The following is a 24,621-nucleotide window of genomic DNA, read 5'->3' on the forward strand; positions in this document are numbered from 1 at the left end:
CGATAGTATTCATATTAATACCAATAATATCCTGCTAACTAAACATTCCAACTACATTTAGGGCAGCCACTAGGGATACTCAATTAGCTTTTTGTTCTTATTTTTAAGTGCAGAATTCCTATTCAGAATTCTTGAATGAAAATTTAATTCTTGGGAAGAAAGGCCAACAGGAGGAAATGGCACCCCTCCCCCCAGAGGAGCGGAGGCAGGAGTCAAGGGCGTTGGTACATTCAAGCCCGCTCCTTGCTCTGCCATAGCCATTTCCCCAACATTTTGGCAAAAGGCAAAATCACTCTGGCGGACACATGAGGGGAGAAAAATGTGTCCCCAGTCACCTCACATTTCTGTCCCCAGGACAGGCTGAGCTTGAAGCTGATCTGTGTTCTCCACCCATGTTTTGCTCTGGTGTCATTTCCATCAGACCAGTCAAATGTCCTGGTGACAGTCTAACTCCGCACATGGGGACAACAAATGCCAAGAATAGGGGCTCTGATCCAGGCTCTCTGAGCAAGCCGCCCTCCGGTCATCCGTCACTCAGGAGCTTTGTAGAGCGAGGTCATGCTATTGGTACTTAACCTATTTTTTGCCCAGGGTGTTGGGAGGACAAAACAAGGTAGCAGTTTGGAAAGCAGGCTGAGGACACGGAAAGACCCAGAAACAGGTGGTTTCAGAAAGAGCCTGGGGTTTCAGTCCTAGTTCTGCCACTAACTCCCTCTGTGGCTACAGGTAAATCATCTTTCTGAGCCTCTATGAATAAGGATAGAAGTCAAGAACTTCCAAGTCCCTTCTGATTGTAAGATAGACATAATCCCTGAGCAGATCTGAGGGAAGCCGAGGCCTCAGCATTCTAATGCAGGACTAAGCAGCCCAACTTCCTTTACTGAAAGTAGAAATCATTCCTGCATGGACGGAGATCGTGACCCTTTTTTAGGAATAAAGTGGTATCTGCCCATCCCCACCGAGCTTACAGAGCTGCCCCCTCCCTACCCCACGTCTGCTCCCAAAGGGCGCCGCACACAGAGCCCAGGGCACGGGACACCCACAGGCTCCACTCCTCTTCTTGGAGCCAGCGGGAAAGGGTGCCCGGGTGGTGGTGTGAGGACTGGGCAGTGCCTGGGATTTCCTTACCACCTCATCTTCATCCTCCTCCTCAGCCTGTGCTTTGGGCCTTGAAACTTTCAGAGCTGCCCCTTTAAATAGTTCATCTTCTTCATCCCCTGAGAGACTGAAGGAAAAAAATCAAGAAAATCAAGTCACAGAAAATGGTGCTATTCCTGTTCCTGTTCTAGGCCACAGGGCCCATGAGCTCTGGAGAAAAAAATCCAACAGCTCTGGTAATCACGCAGGGATTCCTCCCGCCTCCACCCATGCTAGCCTCCTAGCGCTCCTGACTCCCTCCATGACCTACAGCCAGAGTGATCTTTAACAACTAATATAACAATCAGGCCATGTCACTTTTTTGTTTAAATCCTTTTTTTTTTTTAAAGATTTTATTTATTTATTTGACAGAGAGAAAGAGATCACAAGTAGGCAGAGAGGCAGGCAGAGAGAGAGGAGGAAGCAGGCTCCCCGCTGAGCAGAGAGCCCGATGCGGGGCTCGATCCCAGGACCGCAGGATCATGACCTGAGCTGAAGGCAGAGGCTTTAACCCACTGAGCCACCCAGGTGCCCCTTGTTTAAATCCTTTTAATAAAGTTTTTCACAGTACCTAAAATCTAAACTTCTAAGAGTGACACAAAATCTCACAAGTCTTGTCCCTACTTCATTCTCTAATCTCAGGTTAACACCATTCTTCTACTTACTGTGCCTTCCTTAGTTCCTTAACTGTCACGTCCCCTCCTACCAAAGGGCCTCTGCATGCGCTGTGCCTGCTTTCCGAAATCTCTTCCTCCCAAATCTTGGCACTGAAGGCTCCTTTCCATCCTTTGGGTCCCAGTTTAAACATTACCTTCTCAGAATCCTTCCCTAACCATTCTATCTTGAAGTAGTAGAACTCCCTTTTATTCTCTATTTTAATAATAGAGAATTTCTTTTTCTAAGCACTTTTTTACAGCATACGTTTACTATGTATTTGTCTTCACTAGACTATACACTCCTTACGAGCCCAATCCGCCTTGCCTTCCCCCCTACTGCAGTGCTGACCACAGAGCCTCTTACTTAGCAAATGTTTCTGAATAAATACAGGAATGAATGAATTAGTGAATCAGACAGTCCTTCTCTGAGGATGAGTTACCAGCCGTGGAAAAACCAGCGACAACCTCCACACCCAGCTGCCTTGTCCTGGGAACTCCTCTCAGTAAGACGTACCTGGTGCGCTGAGAACAGTGGTTGGGGCCACCCGCTGCTCCGACAGTTAGTGAACCTGCCTCTGTGTTTTCTAGCTCCTTAGGGGGAGCAGTGCAGTTAGGGACGCCCTCATCTTTCTTGAGCTCTGGAGGCTGAGGCTCTTCTCCTAGACTTCCAGGCCCCAAGGCCAATGGGTTCTCATTCGTGGAATGTGAAGTGAGAGACAGTCCCATGGTGCTTTCTGGCTCCCCGACACAGGCATTTTCCAATGGGCTGGCGGCAAGTGTCTCTTCGCACTCAGAGTCCACAAGCATGGGGCCTGGAGGCTTAGGGGGAATTGATGTTGGGGGCCCCAGAGGTCTCTGGGAGGGGATACAAGCCAGTTCAGGTGGGAGGGAATCATCTTTCATCTCTGAGAGCACCTCTGCTTCTGCAGGCTCCCCTTCCCTTCCCTGTACCTCATCCTGGGGAACAGGGAGGGCCTGAGGAGGCAGGGGGGCAGCCTCCTGGACTGCCTGCTCCGATGACACCAGCGAGGACTCTGGTGACTCCCTACTCAGGGGCGCTGGAGGTGGCCCAGAACTGGCCGACATCGAGTGCTCCCGGGAAGGTATCTGGGGCTGCTCTTCTTCCTCCTCCTCCTCTTCATCATTGCTGTTCTGTCCCTTGTCTTGCTCATTCTGGTTTAACAGCTGAAGAGTCACCACCTGTTCAAAAGCCAAGGAGGAGGAAATGCTCACTGGCAGGAAAGCAGCAGGCACTCCCACTCCTCCGCTCCCTGACAGCACACCTGCTTGTGCAGGTCGAATGCCTGCTTCTTCCTCTCACCAGATGCTGCCCTCGGCTCTCCAGATCAAAGTCATGCCACTTATCCTGACTCTTGAGGCACAGTCTCAAATACCTTTTAAATTTAGGATCCCTTCGAAGGCCCTTAAGTCACAAGAGTCCCACTTCACGGCAACAATCGCCAGCCGTCTGTACCTTGATGGTGTTCATAATAGTCCCCAGCACGGCCCGGCCGCTGTACGAGTCCTCCAGCTCAAACTCTCCCCTCAATGACTGGAACACCTGGTTCATGATCTTCTTGACCTGCAGGAAGACACGAGGAGAGCAAAACAAAATCTGTACTGCCAGAATCAGGCGATTCATGCCGGAGAGGGGTTGGGAGGGCTGAAAGGAAGCCCCTGGGGCACCGAACCGCATGCCACAGTGGTCTGGACCCGGGACGCTGAAGGAGGTCACTGTGGAGAGGGTGATGTTAAGTAAGAAGAGCCACTGGTGGAAGGGTTATCAAGGACAGGCAAGCTGCAGCCCATGTGCGTTGATGCCTCCTCGCACTGTGGCCACCAGGGGAGCCACTGAGGGCTGTGAGGACCGGTGCTAGCAGATGCTGGGCACGCTCCTCACTGCGCCAACTCGGAGACACTTCCCTTATCTGTCAAAGCCTCAGGACAGAGCCCTCTGGGATTTGTCACCGAAGTGATACGCTCCAACAAGCTCATTTTTACTGAAGTCAGATAAGTGGTGTATCACTAAAGTCAGAAAAAAGGCTACCAACATAATAAATTGGCCACATTCTTCCTGAAGCCCTGCAGGCACATTTAATCCCTTGATATGACCTGGGTTGCTTCTTCGAAATGCCCACTCACCTTCTCTGACGGGTCAGCAGCAGCAGCCGCAACTCCAGACACGTGGGGCTTGGCCTCCAGGTCCTTGGTGTGCTGTTCATTTTGCTGTGTCAGGGCCTTGACTTGGGCCTGGAGGGCTAGACACTGCAAAACAAGACTGTGACTGTGGCCTTGGGAGCCTGGACCACCAGGTGAAAGCACACAGGGAGGACGAGAACCATCCTCAGCATCCAGTGTTAACATCAGGTAGGTCTGCTGGTGTCCATACGCCCCCACCCACCCCAGGCCTGCTGACTCAGGGCATTCTTTTCCCTCATCCCTCAATCTCAACTCAGAACTTTACCTCCTCTTCTCCACCGAGGTCTCTTGCCTTGTTCCTAATAAGGAACATCGTTCAAGAGCACGATGAAAAAAGGGGGGGACGTGTAAGTCCAGTGACACAGACATATGAACACCGGCCATTAGAAGCAGCCTATTCACCTGCAAGACTGCCTTCACCATCTCTGAGTCAAAGATCTTTAACCTGATACTATAAGGAAAGAAAGTCACCTCCAAAAATGGGGCTGTCATTCCATGACCCTAAACCATCTTTCATCTCTGTCACTTTCATGCCAGTGACCTAGCCAACCCAGGCCCCATCTTACCCCTGTGCCTCTGCCCGGGACGTTCTGCACGGCACTTCCCCTCCCCAATGCTACTGGTCCTTGGCTCTGCTCCCTCAGGCACTTCCTCCTCTGGGCCCCACAACACTTCATGCTTATCTCTGTTTCTCTCCGGCTCCCTCTCTTGACTGTGAGATGCCTGAGGGCAGAGCTCTTTGTAAGCCCTTTCCCTAACACAGTATCTGAACTACCACTGGCACTCAATAAATATTTGCTTCATAAATGATCAAATAATGGAATTAAACACATTCCAGAACAATAGTGTTGCTTTTCCTTTTTCTAGGTCATGAACCTGTCTTTCAAAATCGGTATGTGAAAGATTACTGATAAACTGGAGAGCTGAACAAGCATGGTTTGCTTTTCAAGCTATTAACACCTTTCAGGTTCAGAAGGATTTCCAAGACCCAACCTGTCTGCCTCAAAACACCTGGGCCGCCTAAGCTGCCTGGCCTGGGGAAATGCCCACCTTTTCCTGAAGGTGGAGCAGCTTCTGCTGGGTGGCCTCTCTCTGCGCGCACACTTCCTGGTACTGCTGCTGGTGCGCATCCTTGGCGGAGGCCAGCAACTGCTCACACCTGGCTTCCCACTGGGTCTGCAACTCCGCCTGTACCAGAGACAGCTGTCAAGATAACATCAGCAGCAGATCCTGGGGAGGAGGTATTCACATCTAAGGAAGCCCATCTTTCCTAAGGCAAAAAGAATAAGCTAACAGCCCAGATTTAATAGGGACACAACTATCTGAAAGACCCTGATTACTTTGAAAGTAAATGTACTTTTTGAATATAGGTACGCAGAGGTCATCGGTGGCCAGGATTCTAAAAGCTACTCTAGCCAGATAAAGAGGTGGTGAGTCACCTAGAGGAGAGGGCCATACTGTGATCTTTTCAGAGTCTGGGCCCTGAACGTCACAGGTTCAGGCGAAACAGTTTTGTCAAAATCCCCAGAGGAGACTAAACTGAGGGCACCAATTCACTCAACAGTCAGACACACAAATATGAGTTTATGAGTTTACGAGGAAAAAGGTCTCTGCCAAATGAACGAGAGATCCAGGTGGGTCCTGTCACCGTCCCTGGTCTCCTTGCCTGATTACCTAAATAAATCCCTTCTCCTCAAGGACAATAATGGGCCTGAAGGATGGTGTCTGCTGGTTGAGGACTCTGGCCTTGGGATGTTTGAAATCCCCTTTTCTCAAAGACGATAAAATGCCTAAAGGCACATCCCCAAAGCGCTTCGGTTTCCCGTTACCTGCTCTGCGGCCGCCTGGTCTGTGGATACCCGAGCCTTTTTCAAGAGCTGCCGGAGCGTGTCCAGCTCCTCCTGGTAGGACTTGCGGATCTCGTCAATCTCCTCCTCAGCCTGGCAGCGCTCCTGAACGGACTTCTTTTTCCTTTCAGAGAGGTTCTTGGGAATAAGAGAACTATCATCAGCTCCAGCTGTTTCACAGAGGATAAATGCAGAAGATGGTGACAGTGGTGATAGTTTTTGACCTGGGTCCTTCTGGAAACAATTCAATGTTTAATTTTTCTTCTATTTTTAACATTCTTGGTTCCTGAGTGACAAAAATTGTGATACGAAGAAGGAAAACAAGAAGGTCTTTATCTACCATTGTATTAAGAGATGGGGAACATCTTAACAGTGGCCAGGGTACAAGGAAGTTGACACTTTCATACCTCCTAGTAGGAAACTAAACGGGTCTGTCTTTGGATGGCAATTTAGCAGTCCTGCAGAAGGATTCTTAAAAATACATCCAGAAATTCCACAAATTATCATTTATCTTAAGGAAGCAATAAATCATGTTCACAAAGACTGTGGTACAAGGATGGTCACTGTAGTGGTATCTATAACAATGAAAAACTAAAAACAGCCCCCCCCAAATCAGAAGGAATTAGGTTTAAAAAAAAAAACAAAAACAACAACCCTGATAAAATCATAGAAAATACTGAAAATGTAGACCAAGTTTATCTCCTAAAAAGGCACTAGGCCACAAAAGCATTACTAGAGAGTTTTATAGAAATCTCAGAAATAGTTTCTTTTCATATCTAAACTGTTCCAGAACAGAGAGAAGAAATATTTCCACTTTGTTCAATGGGGCTAGTTTAGGCTGACCTTAAAATTTTAACACAACAAAAGAGACTATAAATACTAAGTGATATTTATAACATCTATGAGTGACAAAGGATTAATACCCTCAGTAATGTTTATAAATCAAACTAGTATTACAACAGGAAAGAGGACAAAGGACATTAAAGAGTGATAAGCAATTCTTTTCTTTTTTTTTTTGATAAAGCAATTCTAATTCAAGCAATTCGTTTTATGGAAATGCTCAAATGAATTTTCAAAAAAAGAATTATATAGTACAAGGGGATGTCCAGAGCAGCAATACCTGAAATTGTGAAAAAATAGAAACATAAATACCCATCAGTAGGTAGTTAAATAAGTTATGGTACAACCTTACAATAGACTAGACTACTGCGCTGCAGTTAAAAGGAATAAGAAAAATTTTTTTATTTTTATTTTTTTTTAAGATTTTAGTGTTAAGCAATCTCTACACCCAATGTAGGGCTTGAGCTCACAACCCCAAGATAAGAGTCACGCGCTCTACTGACTGAGCCAGCCAGGCATCCCAGAAAGTTCTCATTCTTACTAGTACAATGTCCACAATGTAAAAAAAAAAAGCATTAAACATGATCTTATTATAGTTTAAAAATGATCAGTATACATATATGTATGCACAAGTATGTGTGTAGGTGTTTTATACACACAGAAAACAAACTGCACAGATAATCATACACTATTTATAACTGTTATCTCTAATGCGTGAGATTAGAGAAGAAAAAAGATAAATTTTATTTTTTATTTCATACTTTTCTAAATTATTTGTATTTGTTACAATGAGCACATGCTACTGTAATTCTTTTTTTTTTAGATTTATTTATTTATTTATTGACACAGAGAGAGAGATCACAAGTAGGCAGAGCAGCAGGCAGAGACAGAGGAGAAGCAGGCTCCCTGCTGAGCAGAGAGCCTGACGCGGGGCTCGATCCCAGCACCCTGAGATCATGACCTGAGCCAAAGGCAGAGGCTTTAACCCACTGAGTCACCCAGGTGCCCCTGCTACTGTAATTCTTAAAAGGAAAGTAAAAATGTTATCAACAGTTAATGCTGGCTACTTGGGTCCAACAGAGAAACTTCGGGTGTGGAACTTACCTTTTCCAGAGATTCCTTCTCAGCTCGGAGATCAGCCAGCTCCTCCTCCAGGGACGTCACCTTGAGCTCCAGCTGTCTCCGGGTCTGCTTTTCACTTTTGAATTTGGACTGAGCTTGCTCCGAAGCCTCCCGGAGTTCTGAGACAGGACAGCAGGGAGACTGGCTGTGGAACCAGAACTGCAGGGGCTCCTGGCATCCCGGCTGCTCCCCACACCGTGCCCTGTGGCCTCTTGATGGGACCACATGCGTGCCGTCCCCGCACTCCCTTCAGCACCACCTCGCTGACTGGAGAAAGGGGGATCCGGTCCGAACCAACTCCACCACCAACCCATGTTCGTGTCTGTATGTGTGTCCCCTTCTCCACACACAGAATGAAAAAGAAATGCTTCAAATCATCCAAAACCACCTTCGAAACGCATCACGCCGCAATCCCTTTTCAGCCACCACCTCGACACACTGAACAGATCTTCACTGAGCATTAGTCCAGGCCCTGTCTCACCGCCTTGGTGGGACACTCCCATCCTTCTTGGTAGCTGGGACATTCTACCAAGAGTTTCCTTTTCAAACACCAAAAAATGCCCAAATAAAGCAACTAGAATATTTCTTAAAAAGGTAATGCATCAAAATGAACTTGGTATGGAAAACTTCTGAAGTTAACTGTCCTAGGACACCACAAAAGCAGAAAATAAGATACCTGTACAACATTCGAATCTAAGACTGTCCCCCAGGCGCACCCAGGTGATACTCTCTAACAGGGAGGGGGCTTATCCTCAAGGTATCACTCTACCAACTGACATCAGTGTTTTCAGATCTTTCAGGCAAGTGAACTTCGCTTCTTCCCCTTTCTGCTGCTGCCCAGCTACACCCTGCCCCCTGGTCCCATCTGTGTCTTCCACGTTTGTTTCTATACATCATGATGCGTGAACCAACGCATTGGTCTTCACAGCTCTTCTATTCAAGTCCCTGTGTCTGGAGCAGCACTTTATGCCAGGTACTGAACTCATGCTAACTTGGAGGAAAGGACTTCGCAGAGATGAGCAAGACACCCACCCTTGTCCTCCAGGGGCTTGTATTCTAGAAGGAATACAGACATAGAAATAGTGCTGATTTGAGACTAACTAACTGATAATGGCCGTAATCATGTACTCAGAGGTAAAGGATTCTAAAGGCGATCAAATGTTCCAGAAAAAAACAGGGAAGTTTCTGAAAGAGATTTTGGAGAACTGGAGACAAATACTGGTGACAGTGGACACAGCAGGTCCAGAGAAGAGCACGGATAAAAGGTAAGACCAGAGCCGCAGGATGGGCTGAAGCTGCAGCTAGCTGGCCTGTATGTCCAGAGCCAAGATGAACTGAGCAACAGAAGAGGAAGTAAGCCAAGCTGGAGAGGCCTCAAGTGCCAGGCTGAAGGGCTGGAATCCATCCTCTAGGAAGGGGTGGCTGCTACAGGAAGCGTTTCTTTCTTAAACATCCATTGAGTCACGAGTTAGAGGAACACAGTAAACTCTTCCAGGCCCCTGAGCCAAACACAAGTACCAACACAGTGAGGGCAACACTTGCGAAACTAAGTGGGAAAGTGGTCACGGATCAACTCCAGATAAACAGTCATTTCTTTGGTTGTCCTTTATGTCAAGCAGTGGTGTAGGTTTATGCCAATCTACTTCCATTTTTGCCTCAGTCCTTCACAAATTTCATGAGCATCAAGCCAAATGGATTTGAAAGAAGGACAGAATTTTTTTATTTTTTATTTTTTTAAAGATCTTATTTATTTATTTGGCAGCACAAGTAGGCAGAGAGGCAGGCAGAGAGAGAGGAGGAAGCAGGCTCCCTGCTGAGCAGAGAGCCAGATGTGGGGCTCGATCCCAGGACCCTGGGATCATGACCTGAGCCGAAGGCAGAGGCTTTAACCCACTGAGCCACCCAGGTGCCCCAGAATTTTTTTATTTTTAAATTTTATTTATTTATTTGCGTGCTAGAGAAACAAAGTGTGTGAGAGAGCAAGCATGAGCTGGTGGTGGAGGGAGGGCAGGAGGAGAAGCAGAGAGCCCAACGTGGGACTTGATCCCCGGACTCCAGGATCATAACCTGATCCAAAGACAGATGCTTAACTGAGTGAGCCATCCATGCGCCCCATATATATTTTTTTTAATTAAGTGAATTCTACCCTTCAACACTGGGCTTGAACTCATGACCCTGAGATCAAGAGTCACATGCTTTACTGACTGAGCCAGCCAGGAACCCCTCAGTTTAATTCCTTAGGTCTAAATGGTGACCGTCCCAGCCCCTCCACCAGGGACGTACCTGGGAGCTCTGCCTGCAGTTTGGCAAGCTGGCCTCTAAGGAGGTCTGTCTCCTTCAAGCTTTCTGTCAGCTCCATCTGCAGCTCCGTTTCTTTCTTTTGGTGAGCAGTCACTTTCAGCTGCAGACGGGAGACCTGAGCCGTGGTGGCTGCTAACTCTTCTGTCACCTTGACCTGAACGGTAACAAAGTACGATGCCACGTCAAACACAGGTGTCCCTTGTCTCCAAGTGATGACCCAACCTCACACACTCTACGCTGACTGAACTGGTAGGAAGGGAGCTAAGGTACCCTCAACCTACATTAAGCCAACATCAAGCCTTCAAAACGGGCCACGTCTCTGACCCAGGAATTCCCTTGCAGAAATTTGTCCTTAGGAAGCACTGTGCAAACTTAACAGAAATCTTGATACAAGATGTTTGATGCAGATTGTTTACAGTTGCTAAAGAATGGAAAAATAAAATGCTGGAAAATGGGCTTGCTTAAGCAAATTATGTACACAAGAAATGGTATTCCTGCCATTTTCTAACTTTTCTAGGATACACATGTATTTTTCTTAATAAGAAAAGGATATTTTAAAATTAAATTGAATGCCTTCAACTGCAATCAACATCTGAGTCTGTAGTTTCTCCCTAATGGTCCTGACTACCCATGGAAGGATGATGGAAAGCTCAGCCACCTGACGGTGACTGCTCTGGGGGTCCCTGGAAGAAGAGAGCTAACGAGATGGCCATGCTTCAGTTTTTCATGTGTTCGACGTATTGCAAATGGTGCCCTGGCCTGGCCTCACGGAAGCTATATGCTCTCAAATGGCAGCTGATGAAACCACAATGACCCCCTGGAGAAGCCTCTAATGATACTCCATGTGGTAAGGGTGATGATTAAGAGGATGGTCAATAAAACGGAATGGTAAACAAGTGACAAATATCACATCCTTGTCACCTGAACTGATGTGTTTCCATAAAATGAGGAGAAATGAGATGATAAGAAAGGGAGTGAACAGTTGCTCCACTGGTGACCAGTCTTAACGTTCGGACAATCAAGCATACGTATGAGGTTGGACCATCTCCCCTCCACTACTATGCCGCTACTCCTCTAACTCCTCCTACATTATTCTGCCTGATGTGCATTTACCGTTGTCTCCTTCCTACTGTCACTTGTCCCTTCTCAGGCTATTCACCAAGCCCCTGCAGATGTAAATGTTCCAAAGCTTTTACTGGTTTGCTAGCTTCCATTTAAAATCTAGTATTTTGGCTCTCCTAAACGTTAAGGAAATAAAGTAATTAAAAGTGCATATAAAAACAAGGCTGGCATACATGTATATCCTGGAGAGCCTTTTGTAACTTAACATTATCTAATGACAAATTTTATTATTTTCCTTAAAGTTGAGCAGTTGACTTTTATGGTCCAAATGATGAACCTGTTACTAGCAAATGATTGAATTAATGGTGAAACTTCTCATTAAAATATAATATTGCAGCTATCAGTTGGAGAATATAAGATTTTCAGACAGTGTATCAGAAATGTTTTTATTTGTACTATAAAGAAAATGTAATTTTGCTGTTAACTCTGTACTTTTTTATTGAAAATGTTTTATAACTTTGCTTTTAAAATTTCTTATGAAACCATTTGCAAACTACATACTTAATTTAATAAAATACTTTAGCCACAAAAAAAAAAAAAAAAAAAAGTGCATATAAAACAAAAAGAAACAGGCTATGAATGAGTATCTGAGAGTCCACTGGCACACTCTCTCTTTGACCAAACTTTAGTCAGGTTCTTCTGAGCCCCTGACCTTGGCCTCCCATCCTGTGTATGGCCTGCCCTGTCTAGTTTTAGCAAGAATCCTGCTATGTCTGTTCAGAGAGAACCCCTCCCCCTGATATCTGAACAAGTTCTTCATCCTTGACCTTTGGTATCCGGGTCCTTCGCCAGTCATTAGCAAAAATCCTACTAGGTCAGTGTACCAAGAATCCCCCCACCCACGAGGTCTCCTCTGAATAATTTCCCAGCACCGACCCCTCATCCGCTCCTTAGCTATGACTCCCTCATCTGCCCTTACTGTGTGGAGTGGAGCCCACTCTTTCTGTCCTACTGCAACAGTCTGGAATAAAGTCCTCCTTACTGCTTCAGGAAATGTCAGAGTAATTTTTTCTTTAACAGTATGAGACCTAAGATACTTACTTTTGCTATTCAGTAGCCTTAGGTTTTTACCTGTTAAACACAGAGGACAATGGCAGCTAGAACTTCCAGACAGAAGAGGGGCTTTCATCTATCTGCCCCAAGTAGAATCAAAGTTTAAGTCACTGTCCTGCCCCACGTGGCCTACTGGGACCTGAGCTCACACAGCACCCAGAGAGCTTCATGTCTGTCTGCAGCTTGAGAGCTCACAAATAATACAATGAGGGCCACTTACAAAGGCCTTGGAGCAGCTAAGACCACTGGAAGGGCTGAAGGTCACTGGACGGGAAACCGTGAGATGGGTGGTCCCTCTCTCACCAAAGGACAAGCAGAGTGAAAGGTCACTCAAAAGCTCTTTTTATCTCAGGGCCTTACTTGGAAAGGCCTATGAGAAGCATGACAAGTAATACTCTCACCCAAACACACCTGTGTGCACAGAGAAAACAGCGAAGGGATGAAAAGAAAGCAAAGGCGCGGAGAACCAAGGGTTCAGAAAAACAAGTAAAAAGAAGCGTTCAAGTCAGAAGCAGGAAAATGGTATCAAAGCAAAATGGAAATTTGACAAAAGAAAAGACACAGTTGACTGGAAGTGAGGCCCTAGGCAAGCTGCTTCCTCGCTCTGGGCCACAGTGTGTGCTCTGTAAAACAGGAAGGTCAAACCAGGTGACCTCCGATAGCTCTTCCATTAGTCCAGGGTTTTCTGTGGAAATACTAACCCCGTCACAGAGAAAAATAATGAATTCTGTTCACCAAATGTCCACTGAGCACTCAGTCCAAACTCTCTCAGCTGCGTTTAAGGCAGAGAGCTGCCTCCAGGGATGAAAGGACCTTGATGATCTCCCTTTGGGAGGACAGCCCTCACACGGACGACTGTCAAGTAAGCAAGAAGTGGAGCAAAAGGAAAGCAGGGGGAGTTGAGCCTTGAAAAGTGTCACTGAGTCAAAGTGTCCAGTGAGGCGTGTGATACTTGGTACCCAGCTTCCCAAGCACAGCGCTCCTCAGCCCGGGAGATGCTCTCAGATGCGTGGGAAGAATGGTGCCTAGAACCTGGTGGGGATTTAAGAGAGCCGTTCTCACTGCTGTGACTACTGCATGTTCTGCTATTAAAGACAGAGCATCCACCAGCTGCCTGGCACTGTGCCAACCATTTTGTTTATCAATATGGGACCACTGGGTGGTCAGTCGGTTGAGCGTCTGACTCCTGATTTCAGCTCAGGTCATCGTCCCAGGCCCACGAGATCCAGCCCCACGGTGAGCCAGAGTCTTCTTGAGATTCTCTCCCTCTCTCTCCCTGCCAGTTTCCCTGCTTGCACACACGCTCTAAAATAAATAAATCTTTTTAAAAAAAGGAATCCTGTGGGTGGATTAATAAGCTAACTCTTGGGACTGGCAAACTCTGACCCCCAGGCCAAACTGGCCTGTTGCCTGTTTTTGTAAATAAAATTTTACTGGAACACACACACACACACACACACACACACACCCCACTGATGTGCAACATGAGAATCACATGATGAAGTTCCTAAAAACAAAGGCGCCCAGCTGCCACGGCCAGAGCTTGTAGCAAAAGAAACGACAAAGAGCAGCAAATCCTAGCTGGCTGTGCATCAGAGTCAAAAGGAGCTTCTGAAAAGTACAGATTCAGCCCTCGGCTACATAATGTTGAATAAGAATCTGAAGGTGTGGGACACCTGGGTGGCTCAGTTGGTTGGGCCACTGCCTTTGGCTTGGGTCATGGTCCCGGGGTCCTGGGATCGAGTCCCACATGGGGCTCCTTGCTTGGCGGGGAGCCTGCTTCTCTCTCTGCCTCTGCCTGCCACTCTGCCTGCTTGTGCTTTCTCTCTCTGACAAATATATAAATGGATAAAATCTTAAAAAAAAAAAAAATCTCAAGGTGAAGTTTAAGAATATGTATTTTTAATCAAGCACCTCTAATGATCGGGAGGCAGCCAGACTAGAGTGTGGGAAGCACTGATCTAGAACAAGTTCTAGTAATTAGACCTGAATAACAGGTCTAACAGCTCGACCAAACAATATACTTGGGTGTCCCTGCCAGGCCTACAGACTAAAAAATTAAAAAAAGAGTAAATGAGAGCAAGAAAATAAAAGTAGAGGAAGGAGAAATAGTAAAACGTATGGTTACTGGAGAGTGAGGTGACTCCAGAAGTGCTGAGCGATGCCAGCGTCACAGGCTGCTGACCTTGATCCAGGCCCGAGCAGTCAGCCACAACAAACGAGGGACGTGGGAAGCAGCAGTGAGACCGGACTGGGGTCAAGTTGGGAACGGGGCTATGAGGGCAAGGCACTGCTCATCAGGGGGCAAGGGGTCAGAGCTAGTTCTTCCTGGGGCACTATAACTAAGAGAACACAGAGAATAGTAACAGCATGAGACGTAAGTAAGGAATCCTCAGCATTACCGGACTATGTGATGGACTAAAGTGAGTAAGCTCCCATGGGTTATAAAGTACATTCCACTCAACTCTCCCAGTGTTCAGGAAAAATTCAAATACAAAATATAACCTATTACTTAAACCTCAGAGATAACAGCAGATGGCTGGGTCAAGATCTCCAGCTGAGGAGCAGTAGCCCAAACGGAACTCCACTCGAGATAAACAGTGTCACTGGAGCAGCGACGGGAGAGTGACAGGAGGAGTGTCAGCATCAGCCCAGGCCAAGACCCACCAGTCTTCCTTATAGCTACTCCAGGGACAGGTGGAAATGCCTCCTTCCGAATGGACTGAAGCCAGGCAGCAGTATTTAAAAATGCTCTGGCAGATGTAGATGAAGGAATAAACTAGACAATCCTAAATTTCACTAAAGTGTTTATTACATGGCATAATGGGAATTTTCTGATTGGGTCAGGAGAATAAATTTCATTTGCTAATAAACAATGTAATCCTCACCTTAACCAAATTACTAACACCAGTGATAGTTCTTGAGTCAATTCATTGCAAAGCGCACTTTAAAACAGAAGTCTGGGGACTCCTGGGTGGCTCAGCTGGCTAAGCATCTGGCTTCAGCTCAGGTCATGACCCCAGAGTCCCAGGGCCGAGTCCCCCATCAGGCTCCCTGCTCAGTGTGGAGCCTGCTTCTCCCTCTGCCCTCTGCCTTCCACTCCCCCTGCTTGTACTCTCATGCTCTCTCTCTCTCTCTCTCTGGCAAAGAAATAAATAAAATCTTTATAAAAAAAAAATAGAAGTTTGGGGGCGGGGGATATAGTAAAATCTGTTAGAAGCTTTCTGGTTCTATTCCCAATGATGGCAAGTTTTTTTTCTTTTGCTGAAAAGCAGACTGGTAAGTACGTACACAGGAGCACTCCTTAGCTCTACACGTCCTGATGGGCTTTTCTCTCCCTCGTTACTTTACCTTCTCTTGTTCAGCATGCAATACTCTTGCCTGTGTGTTTTCTGTGGCTGTTTGAAGTGAGTTGTTCCTCTTCTCCATCATCAGGTTACTCTGCTCAACATATCTGTGACATAGGGGAAAAGATACGCATGTGTGGTGAGGGGGAAGGAAGGATGAAAGAGGAGAGGGGAGAAGAAAAGAAAGCACTTTCCCCCTCACCTTCCCCTGCCACCTCTCCCAACCCCATCAAGTGGGAGACAAGAGACACTAGAAAAGAGAAACATGGAAGAATGATTTTCTAAGTGAAATGCTATTTGCTACATGTTCCCCTGACCACACACTCCCGCTCCCCTGCCACCAAACTCTTCAGAAGGGTCGGGAAAAAAAATTACATGATGTTTGGGCTTTATATGGAAATTGGTGAAGTTCTGGTTGATGAAATAGCCCACAGACTAGAGAGGAGAGTTGACAGTATTTTCTAAGAGTGTTCTAAGTTTTAACACTACTTTTACAGATGAAGAAGTGAGGGCCAGGAGGAATAAATACCCAAAGCCACCCAACAAAAGAGGAGCAGAGCTGGGATTCAAAACAAGTCTGCCTGACATTACAGCCTAGTGTGTTCTTCCTACCAGAATTCCTCTCAGAAAACAAATAATTCACACGACAGGCAGGAAACAGAAATAGCACCAGTACACATAAACTACCCTAAACAAACATGTTTATTGGGGCACCTGGGTAGCTCAGTGGGTTAAGCCTCTGCCTTCAGCTCAGTTCATGATCTCAGGGTCCTGGGATCGAGTCCCGCATTGGGCTCTCTGCTCAGCAGGGAGCCTGCTTCCCCACCCCCTCTCTACGCCTGCCTCTCTGCCTACTTGTGATCTCTCTCTGTGAAATTAAAAACAAACAAATAAACAAACCTAAAACAAAAAAAAAAAAAAAAAAAAAAAACATGTTTATCCACCTTGGGCATTTACAAATGAAACCCTTTGTCCATCCTAGCCAGTGCCCCATACCTGTCATTACCTCTGATTTCGTTCAATTAGTTCACTAATCTTGTCATTCTGTTCTTCTATCCGACTGCTCTTTTCAAGGAGCTCTTGCTTCAATCTTTCATTTTCCTAAAATCAAAATATATGATGTATAACTTAAGTTTTTGGGAGGAAAGTGCCAGATATAAGGGAGTCAACTTGAACTGACAGGCGACACTGTTACAAATTTTGAGATAAAAAACTAGAACTTATGTCCACATCGATATAATATTTAAAACATCATATCATACTAATAGATATAAATCACGATGCCTGACAGATTAAACATAGAAATGGCCACAAAATGAAGCAAAATTCTAAAATACAGTCCAAAAGAAATGTTTCCTTGTGACTCTATAGTGATAAGTCACTTGGACCAAATTAGGCTGTAATGGATTTTCCAGAATTTCCCAACTCAGTGTAGCACTGATCACATGCTATCTGGGCAGCAGAGGTTTCAGAGGGTAGTGCATCCTGGAAGAGAAGGGAGCAAGACCTCCAGGCTGTGTTCTCTTCCCAATCCCTCTTACCTGAATAATACGTTGGATGTTGCTCATAATCATGCTTGTTTCCATTGTAAGCGCCATGCTGGGAGGCAGCAGGGAGCTTCCAGCACTGTGCTTCTGTAACTCTTCAACCTACAAATGTGGGGACGGAAAGACTTTGAGAGAAATTTTTATTATTTTTTTTAATTTTTATTTATTTATTTTTTTTTTATTTGACAGACAGAGATCACAGGTAGGCAGAGAGGCAGGCAGAGAGAGGAAGGGAAGCAGGCTCCCTGCTGAGCAGAGAGCCCGATGTGGGGCTCGATCCCAGGACCCTGGGATCATGACCTGAGCCGAAGGCAGAGGCTTTAACCCGCTGAGCCACCCAGGCGCCCCGAGAGAAATTTTTAAATGGAGAAATAAAACTTACCCAAGATCTGACCACTTAAGACCTTTTGACCTTTTGGAAAGGCTTAACGAGTTTCTGAGACAATCTTTAACATAAGCCTGAGTTTTCTTCTGCCAACTGGATGCCAAACAAAAAACTAACCTTCTAGGGAAATAATTGCTGACTACTAGGGATGCAGGAAACCAAGTAAGAGTTTACCCATAGCCCTGATTGCTTCCTGTCGTACCCACTGTTCATTCCCCCACTTTCAACACAGCCCCCACCCTGACTCACCCACCTTTGTCATGAGATGATCCATTTTATCAGCCACTTTGCTGACTGCCATACGAATTTCAGTGTTATGTTGCCGGGCTTCAGTCATGAGAAATGAAGCCATGTCACCAGATCCTAAGCAGACAAAAGCCAAAAAGAACCTTATGAAACTAGAGCAAAAGGTACTGTGTGAGGAAAAGCCAACAGCTCTTTCAGCACAGGAAAGAAAGAAATCAACATCTCAAAATAAGAAATGCTGTAGGTGCACACTGTCAGAAGACATAGAAGACACAGAGGCAAAAGGGCTCCAAAGCTAACAGTAAAGAAGCTCTGCTCCTGCAAAATGCATCGAGGGGTACGGCCTGGTCCAGAGCACAAGGATGCCCACTTTGGTCTGCCACAGCACTAAGAGCTCAGGCTGCTTCTCCACTCATCCAACTTCAAGCCAGACATGGTACCAGGTACAAGGGGTCCAGCAACGAACGAAACCCGGTTCCTGCCCTTGGTGAGCTCACAGTCTGGTGGGGAGACTCACATGGAAACAGATCATTACGACAGAGTGTTGTAAGTGCAAAAAATGGACCACATACAAGGTACAAAAAGAGCATAAAGAAAAGCAACATTAACCTTTCAGTGACACATAGACAGTTATGTCTGTGGGAAGAGAGGAAGAAGGGATGGTAATAATCAGGGAAGGCTTCACAGAGGTGAGATCTGATGGCCTCCCAGATGGAGAAATGACAGGGTTTCCAGACAAAGGTAGCATCCATGAAACCCTTACCAATCTGGGACCATAAGTTACATTGTAGGATATACTGGCTCCTTCCTACCATTGTCCTAATACCAAAGATAAGCTACAGAATAAGAAGGTAGAATAGCATGCCAGCTTTTTACATTTTATTTTGTTTTGTTATAAAAAATTACATTTTGTTTCATTTTTTATATCAGTGTGCTTTTATGCACACTTGGTACTTGCATGAAAGATAACTGAAAAGTTACCCAAGTTAACTGTCAACAACAGTTTCCTATGGTGGGGGTGTGATGGAGTAACTTTTCATTTTATACTCTTTTGTGTTGACTTTTTTATAAAAGCATATGATTACCATAATTTAAAAATGTTAACAAAGTAGCTTTCATTTGAGATACTGAACACCCACCAACAGTTACCATGCTTTCTCCTGATTTCCCCAACATTTCACTCTCTTACTGTTTTCTAGAAACTCTACAGAGTCACACTGATTGAGCAATGGAAAAGGGCTGGAGGGAGAAAATGCAAGAAACAAAACAGAAAGTGGGCATAAGGTGGTTTGGGGGGAAGATGTAAATGTTCTAAAATTGGATTGCGGTGAAGGTTGTGCAATTCTGTAAACTTACTGAAAAAAATCCTAAATTATACACTTACATTGAGTGAACTGTATGATACATAAATTTCATCTCAACAAAGCTGTTAAAAAAAAAAAAGCAGAGATCTGTTGGAGTGAAAATGGAAAGGGGGTGGGAGGATGGAGAGCAGAGCAAGAGTGGAAGACAAGACATGGAGGGCCCATGGCCTACCTTGAAAATGGGGAGACTGAGAGAGCGGAGCGGGGTACAGGGGCCGGGTGGGCTGCAGCTGGGAGGTGACGGCTGATGTGTGGGGATAAGTGTAGGCTTGCATACCTGCATAGGGCTGAGAAAACGCCAAGGTATAGTCAGAGCGCTCTCTTCTGCTTCATCTGTCTTAATGGAATAAAGAGAGTAAGCTGGAAGGAGATACAAATCTGTTAAAGCTGGAGACAGATGAGACCCGATTTGGTAGTGGGAAGGCACTGCAGCAGACTTCTCTGTTGTCATCCAGAGACACAGAGCCGTGTCACTGAAGTCCTCCCCAGAAAGTGAGGGAAGGCTGTCTCAGGTCACTCCCTGCTCCTCTGGCACTATGATTTAATTAAGTAGGAATTCAGTTCCTGGCTGTCAGGCCTACTGATGGTCTAAGAAACTGTAAAGAGACTTGGCTGAGGGCGCCCTAGGTGGTTCAGTCAGTTAAGTGTCTGCCTTTGGATCATTAGGTCATGATCCCAGGTTGTTGGGACGGAGTCCTGGGGCTCTCTACTTGGTGGGAAACCTGTTTCTCCCTCTGCCCCTGTGTGCACATGTGCTCTCTCTCTCTCCTTACAGCTACTCCAGGAGTAGCTGTATGCATGCATGCATGCACGCAAAAATAAATAAAATCGTTAAAAATAAATAAATAAATAAATAAATAAATAAAAACAGACACTCAGCTGAGTTTCCACTGGGATCAAAGGACAGGTGTTCTTTGGGATTCCAAAGTAAATCCATGAGTCTCCAAAGGATGGCTCTCTCCCACAAGACTCTAACTCTCTTGTGACCAAGAGCTCTCCTTTTCCCCTGAACCTTGGTCACGTGAACTATGAGATGACAACAGTAATGTCACTCAGGGCTGTTGTGTGGACTAGATGACTTGATATATAGGTAAAGTTCCTCAGAACTGGTAAATTAAGTGCCCAGCAGATGGTAAATGCTCAATGAACAGCAGCTTTCTTTTAAATGATGATGGTTATTCTTCTTCGAGTTAAGGAAATCCAACTCATTTCCAGGGACAGATAAACTACCCATCCATTATTTAAAATATAAAACCAAAACCAAAATTTAGTCTATACGACAGAATTGTCCACTAGAGAGCAGGGAGAGGGCAAGGTGGGATTTCTTTTAATTCTAATATATCCTGTTCCAATGGGGGCATAGCCCGCTCACCATCACTCCCACCAGTCTACTAAGAATCACCAAGAAGTGAAGCCCTCTTATCACTGGGAGTATGTTCACCCACCAAATGTGTCATTAGTAAGAGCCCACTATCCTGGCAAACAGCAAAAGCAGACTACCTTCTGTGAAAACAGAAAAATATCCTACTTTCAGAGCTCCCGTTTGGAGGGTAACTAGACAACAGAGTGCCCCTGTATTTTCTATACACCTCAACCTCCAAGTATTCTGCTACCTATAGTGCAGAACCTTAGCCTCTCGGCTCTAGCAGACCAGAGAAGGGGACTTGCATTTATATGTCTCAAGGAGAGCTGTGTACAAAGGAAAGGACACAAATGCTGACTGGGCCTTTACTGTTTGCCAGGCCATGTACCAGGTGCTCTGCCTGTTCTTGCCTTTCGGCTTTACAACAACCTGCAAGGGAGATAATCCTTGTCTGGTTTAGAGATGAGATAGTGGCTGCTCAGGAAGGGGGAAAATGACAGATTCAGAAGTGGGGAACTGCTACCACAAGACTGTGCAGAAGGGAGAAGAGGGGCTGACTGGAACCTAATAAATTACAGCCTGAAACTGATATGGTTTAAAAACATTGTTACCTGAAAGGCCTGGGCATGGCCAGACATAGTGGAGTGTGAGTCAAGAGATGCAACTTGCATTAAAGCAGGAGAAGGTGCTCGGAGGCCAGAAACAGATGGCTGAGGCGCTACGAGAGAACAAGAAGTTTCCACTGTCACCCACCCTGGTTTCTTGGTAAAAGTCTGGACTAGTACCTTACATTCTGCCACAGGCTTCACTTGACCACTCTCCTCACCTGTCCTCCCGAAACCAGATCTACTGGAGTCTCAGGAGCGGGTGAGAAGAAGGAACCTGGGGTTCTCGGGCACATGTGACTCAGACCTACAGTCCCATCTGCCGACGGTAAGTGCACAATTACACACAGGGAAGTGTCTCAGCTGAGAGCACAATTCCAAAACTGGCAAGGCCACACGGCCGGAGACAAAGCACGCAGACCAAACCCCTCTCTAGGGCGGAAAACGCTGTGCACAGGGATAAACCGACAAGTCCTACACTCTAGTCCAGCTCTCAGTACTCAGACAATGCAGCCTGACAACTGAAGGACCCAGGATGCTAACTCTGGTTATCTGCAGAGCCGGAGAGGCCCCTTACCCGGTGCGGCCATCTGCGGCAAGGCTGGATGTGTGGGCGGTAGGGACGGCTGCGCGACCGGGGCTGCCACGGGCAGTGCAGCTCCTCGCAGAGCGTTCGCATCCTGAAACAGGAACAAGCACTTGGGTGACTATGTATGTGGGTCCTTAGCTGCAGACCAGGCTCACTGTCACCCTAAACCTGCTTATAGCCAGTGTTTCTAGGCAAAGAAGAGGAAGGAAAGGCAAGAGTTTAGGGTGTGGGTTGTGGGGAGATCCCTTCTCCCTGTAAATCATACCAAATAATTAAGTATATTTAATTTGCTCGAATGTTCTAAATTGTTGATGTTTTATTGACTGAAGCAGCTAAGATGACTGCTCTCCAGAATGTACCACTTTCCAAACCAGCAGCTACCCTTTTAACCTGACCAGTCTGTTCCCATGGAAGAAGGGTCTATTGCAAAGAAACTCAGGCAACAGTGCAGCCTCTTCTCTCTGCCAGATCATCTCCACAGACCTCAAGGTGCTCACTGAAGATCACACAGAGCAGGATTCACTGCCCCTCATCACACTTGGATCGCTTTTTGGATAATGTGGTTTTAGAGTGTTTTGTCCCCATTCTTTCTTTTCATAAAAGTCAAAGCAATGTTGGTCCCTACTATAATTCTAAACAAAGTTATCCAAAAAATATCTTCCCCAATTCACACAAGGAAAAGAAAAACTTGGGGCACAATATACAGTGTTTTGCTATCCTACAGTTCAAAAGCTGAAATCTCTTTGACATTTTTTTACTTTAAAACTTCCCTTTGCCCCCTGATATTCTCAAAAACACATTATGCATTTCTGGAAAAGCATGCTAGTTTTATATTGCTTCAGCTCTAAATCCACCTAAATGTGTAACAACAGAATGAAAGCAATTATGATAAATCGATCTAACGGAACACTGAGCTACCTTTAAAGGAAATAATGCTTTGTTTTATTTACTTATGTTAATTTATGTTATTCATATTAGTATTAACATAAATATTCACAATACTAATCTAAAAAATCAGGTTACAAAGCAATAATAAAGAAGAATACACTTCTTGATAAGTATATATTTTCTTTCCTTGTAATTTGAATCATTCTACAATGAATAAGTAGCACTTAAAAATTTTAATAACAGTATTACCTTACTAAAATTTAATTTCCAGAACCAGCTAAAAATCAAACCTATAACAAAAAGCCCTAGAAATCCTATCTTCCTTTAAAATGTTAAATCTAGCGCTCGCTTTGGTAGCACATATACTAAAATATTAAATCTACTTACAGCTTTTCCAGGAAGAAATAAAACAAAATTATGAAAAATAAAACCTATGCTAGAAAAAATTTTTAAGAGCATCACCTTTGCTTTTGTTTTACATCAAAGTCAAAGAATCCTAAAAATCAATCTCTATTAATCTCTGTGAAGTGTTTCAATTCAACGGAGAGGATGATTTTACTCATTAAGTGACTAAAAACCAATGGACAAAGAACTAAGTTAAAACTGAGCTACTTCATAGGGGTGCCTGGGTGGCTCAGTGGGTTAGGCCTCTGCCTTCGGCTTGGGTCGTGATCTTAGGGTCCTGCGTTCGAGCCCCGCGTCGGGCTCTGCTCAGCGGGGAGCCTGCTTCCCTCTCTCTCTCTCTGCCTGCTTGCGATCTCTGTCAAATAAATAAATAGAATCTTAAAAAAAAATGAGCTACTTCATATCATACATCAAATTCCATATGGATTAAAATTTTATATCAAAATATGAAATAATATTTTTAGAAAACACATATGATGTTTATAATACCTGAAAGTAAGAAGGCTTTCTAAGCATAACATTAAAAGCAAAAAACAAAGGGAAAAAACTGATAGATTTCACTGCAATAAAATTTCTGACCTTCAAAACAATCACAGCACATACAAACTCAAGAAGACAATACAGTGCCATCTTTAGTAATAGGTAACATCAGTGGGAAGACCAACATTTCCCAAGAGAATCTAAACATTCAATCAACATCTTTTTTTTTAGCATCTTTTACAGGTTAGGCCCCACACTGCCTAACGTGTGATTTTTACTGACAGTAGAGAGTCTAGTAGAAGGCTATACAGACTACTTAACCCCCATTCTTGAGGCAGATGTGGGGGATTGCTTCCATTTCTCAGGGGAAGTGCTAATCACAGTGGAAACACATGTACCATTTTAAATAAAGCTTTCTACATGATAATTCTGGGTTACAGGCAGAAAAAGTAGAACTCTTAACCAAAAGGACTTAACATAATGTAGAAGTGTCTTCACTATTCATTCTAACAGAGCCCAGGGGTCATACCTCGATTTCTGAATCATTGGAATCCAGCTGTGGTGGAAGGATGGGGAGCATGGGCTGGCCCATTTTAGCCATCCGAGAGATCAACTTAGCTTTGACTGTATCAGGATTCTAAAAAGAGAAAAGTTACAAGAATCACTATAATCAAGGCTCAATCCTTTAGCTCAGTCTTTGGCTCTGCCATCAAACCCTTCCACTAGTTCCCTTGCTATACCGATTTGAAACCATTTCTTTGACAAAATGAGAATTAACGATTTCTTGGGTCACAATTAATAATAGCAGTACAAATAATTCCCTATATGTTGGAATGGACAAAGTGGTTCCATACATATTGCTTCATTTCAATCAAGTCTCCCCGGCAGGCATAATTTGTCTCATTTTACACAGATGAAAAACTAAGTACAGATCAAGGGAGGGAGGCATCTTACATGACAGTACCCTCTGAAAACAGTGGGAGCAATTCAGCAGATAGATATTCAGAAGAAATTTGGGGAAAAAAGGAAACAGGAGCTCTTTGTTCCAAATTCAGGTTCATTCTGCTCTGACTTGGCACTGACTACTCAATAGCCCCTGTGCTAGAGGCATCTGTATCCATTAAC

General features: G+C 45.0%; 1 protein-coding gene across 3 annotated transcripts in view; it reads right to left on the reverse strand.

Annotated features, from left to right (window-relative positions):
• The window catches only part of FKBP15 (FKBP prolyl isomerase family member 15), a 55,546-nt gene that overhangs the window by 1,760 nt on the left and 29,165 nt on the right, over positions 1 to 24,621 (reverse strand). Inside the window, exons 12-27 of one of the 3 annotated variants that reach the window (XM_047701104.1) lie at positions 24,026 to 24,133; positions 21,712 to 21,814; positions 21,141 to 21,247; positions 19,339 to 19,453; positions 17,810 to 17,919; positions 17,166 to 17,273; positions 16,631 to 16,725; positions 15,659 to 15,731; positions 10,085 to 10,256; positions 7,784 to 7,920; positions 5,822 to 5,977; positions 5,043 to 5,195; positions 3,936 to 4,058; positions 3,268 to 3,375; positions 2,308 to 2,993; positions 1,129 to 1,225 (exon numbers count right to left, since the gene is read on the reverse strand). In XM_047701104.1, the coding sequence (XP_047557060.1) occupies positions 1,129 to 1,225; positions 2,308 to 2,993; positions 3,268 to 3,375; positions 3,936 to 4,058; positions 5,043 to 5,195; positions 5,822 to 5,977; positions 7,784 to 7,920; positions 10,085 to 10,256; positions 15,659 to 15,731; positions 16,631 to 16,725; positions 17,166 to 17,273; positions 17,810 to 17,919; positions 19,339 to 19,453; positions 21,141 to 21,247; positions 21,712 to 21,814; positions 24,026 to 24,133 (2,451 nt within the window). Of the gene's footprint in view, positions 1 to 1,128; positions 1,226 to 2,307; positions 2,994 to 3,267; positions 3,376 to 3,935; positions 4,059 to 5,042; positions 5,196 to 5,821; positions 5,978 to 7,783; positions 7,921 to 10,084; positions 10,257 to 15,628; positions 15,732 to 16,630; positions 16,726 to 17,165; positions 17,274 to 17,809; positions 17,920 to 19,338; positions 19,454 to 21,140; positions 21,248 to 21,711; positions 21,815 to 24,025; positions 24,134 to 24,621 lie in introns of all 3 variants that reach the window. The other 2 variants (XM_047701103.1, XM_047701101.1) reach the window with 2 other exon arrangements.

Source organism: Lutra lutra, chromosome 13 (genome assembly GCF_902655055.1).
Source record: "Lutra lutra chromosome 13, mLutLut1.2, whole genome shotgun sequence".
NCBI lineage: Eukaryota > Metazoa > Chordata > Mammalia > Carnivora > Mustelidae > Lutra > Lutra lutra.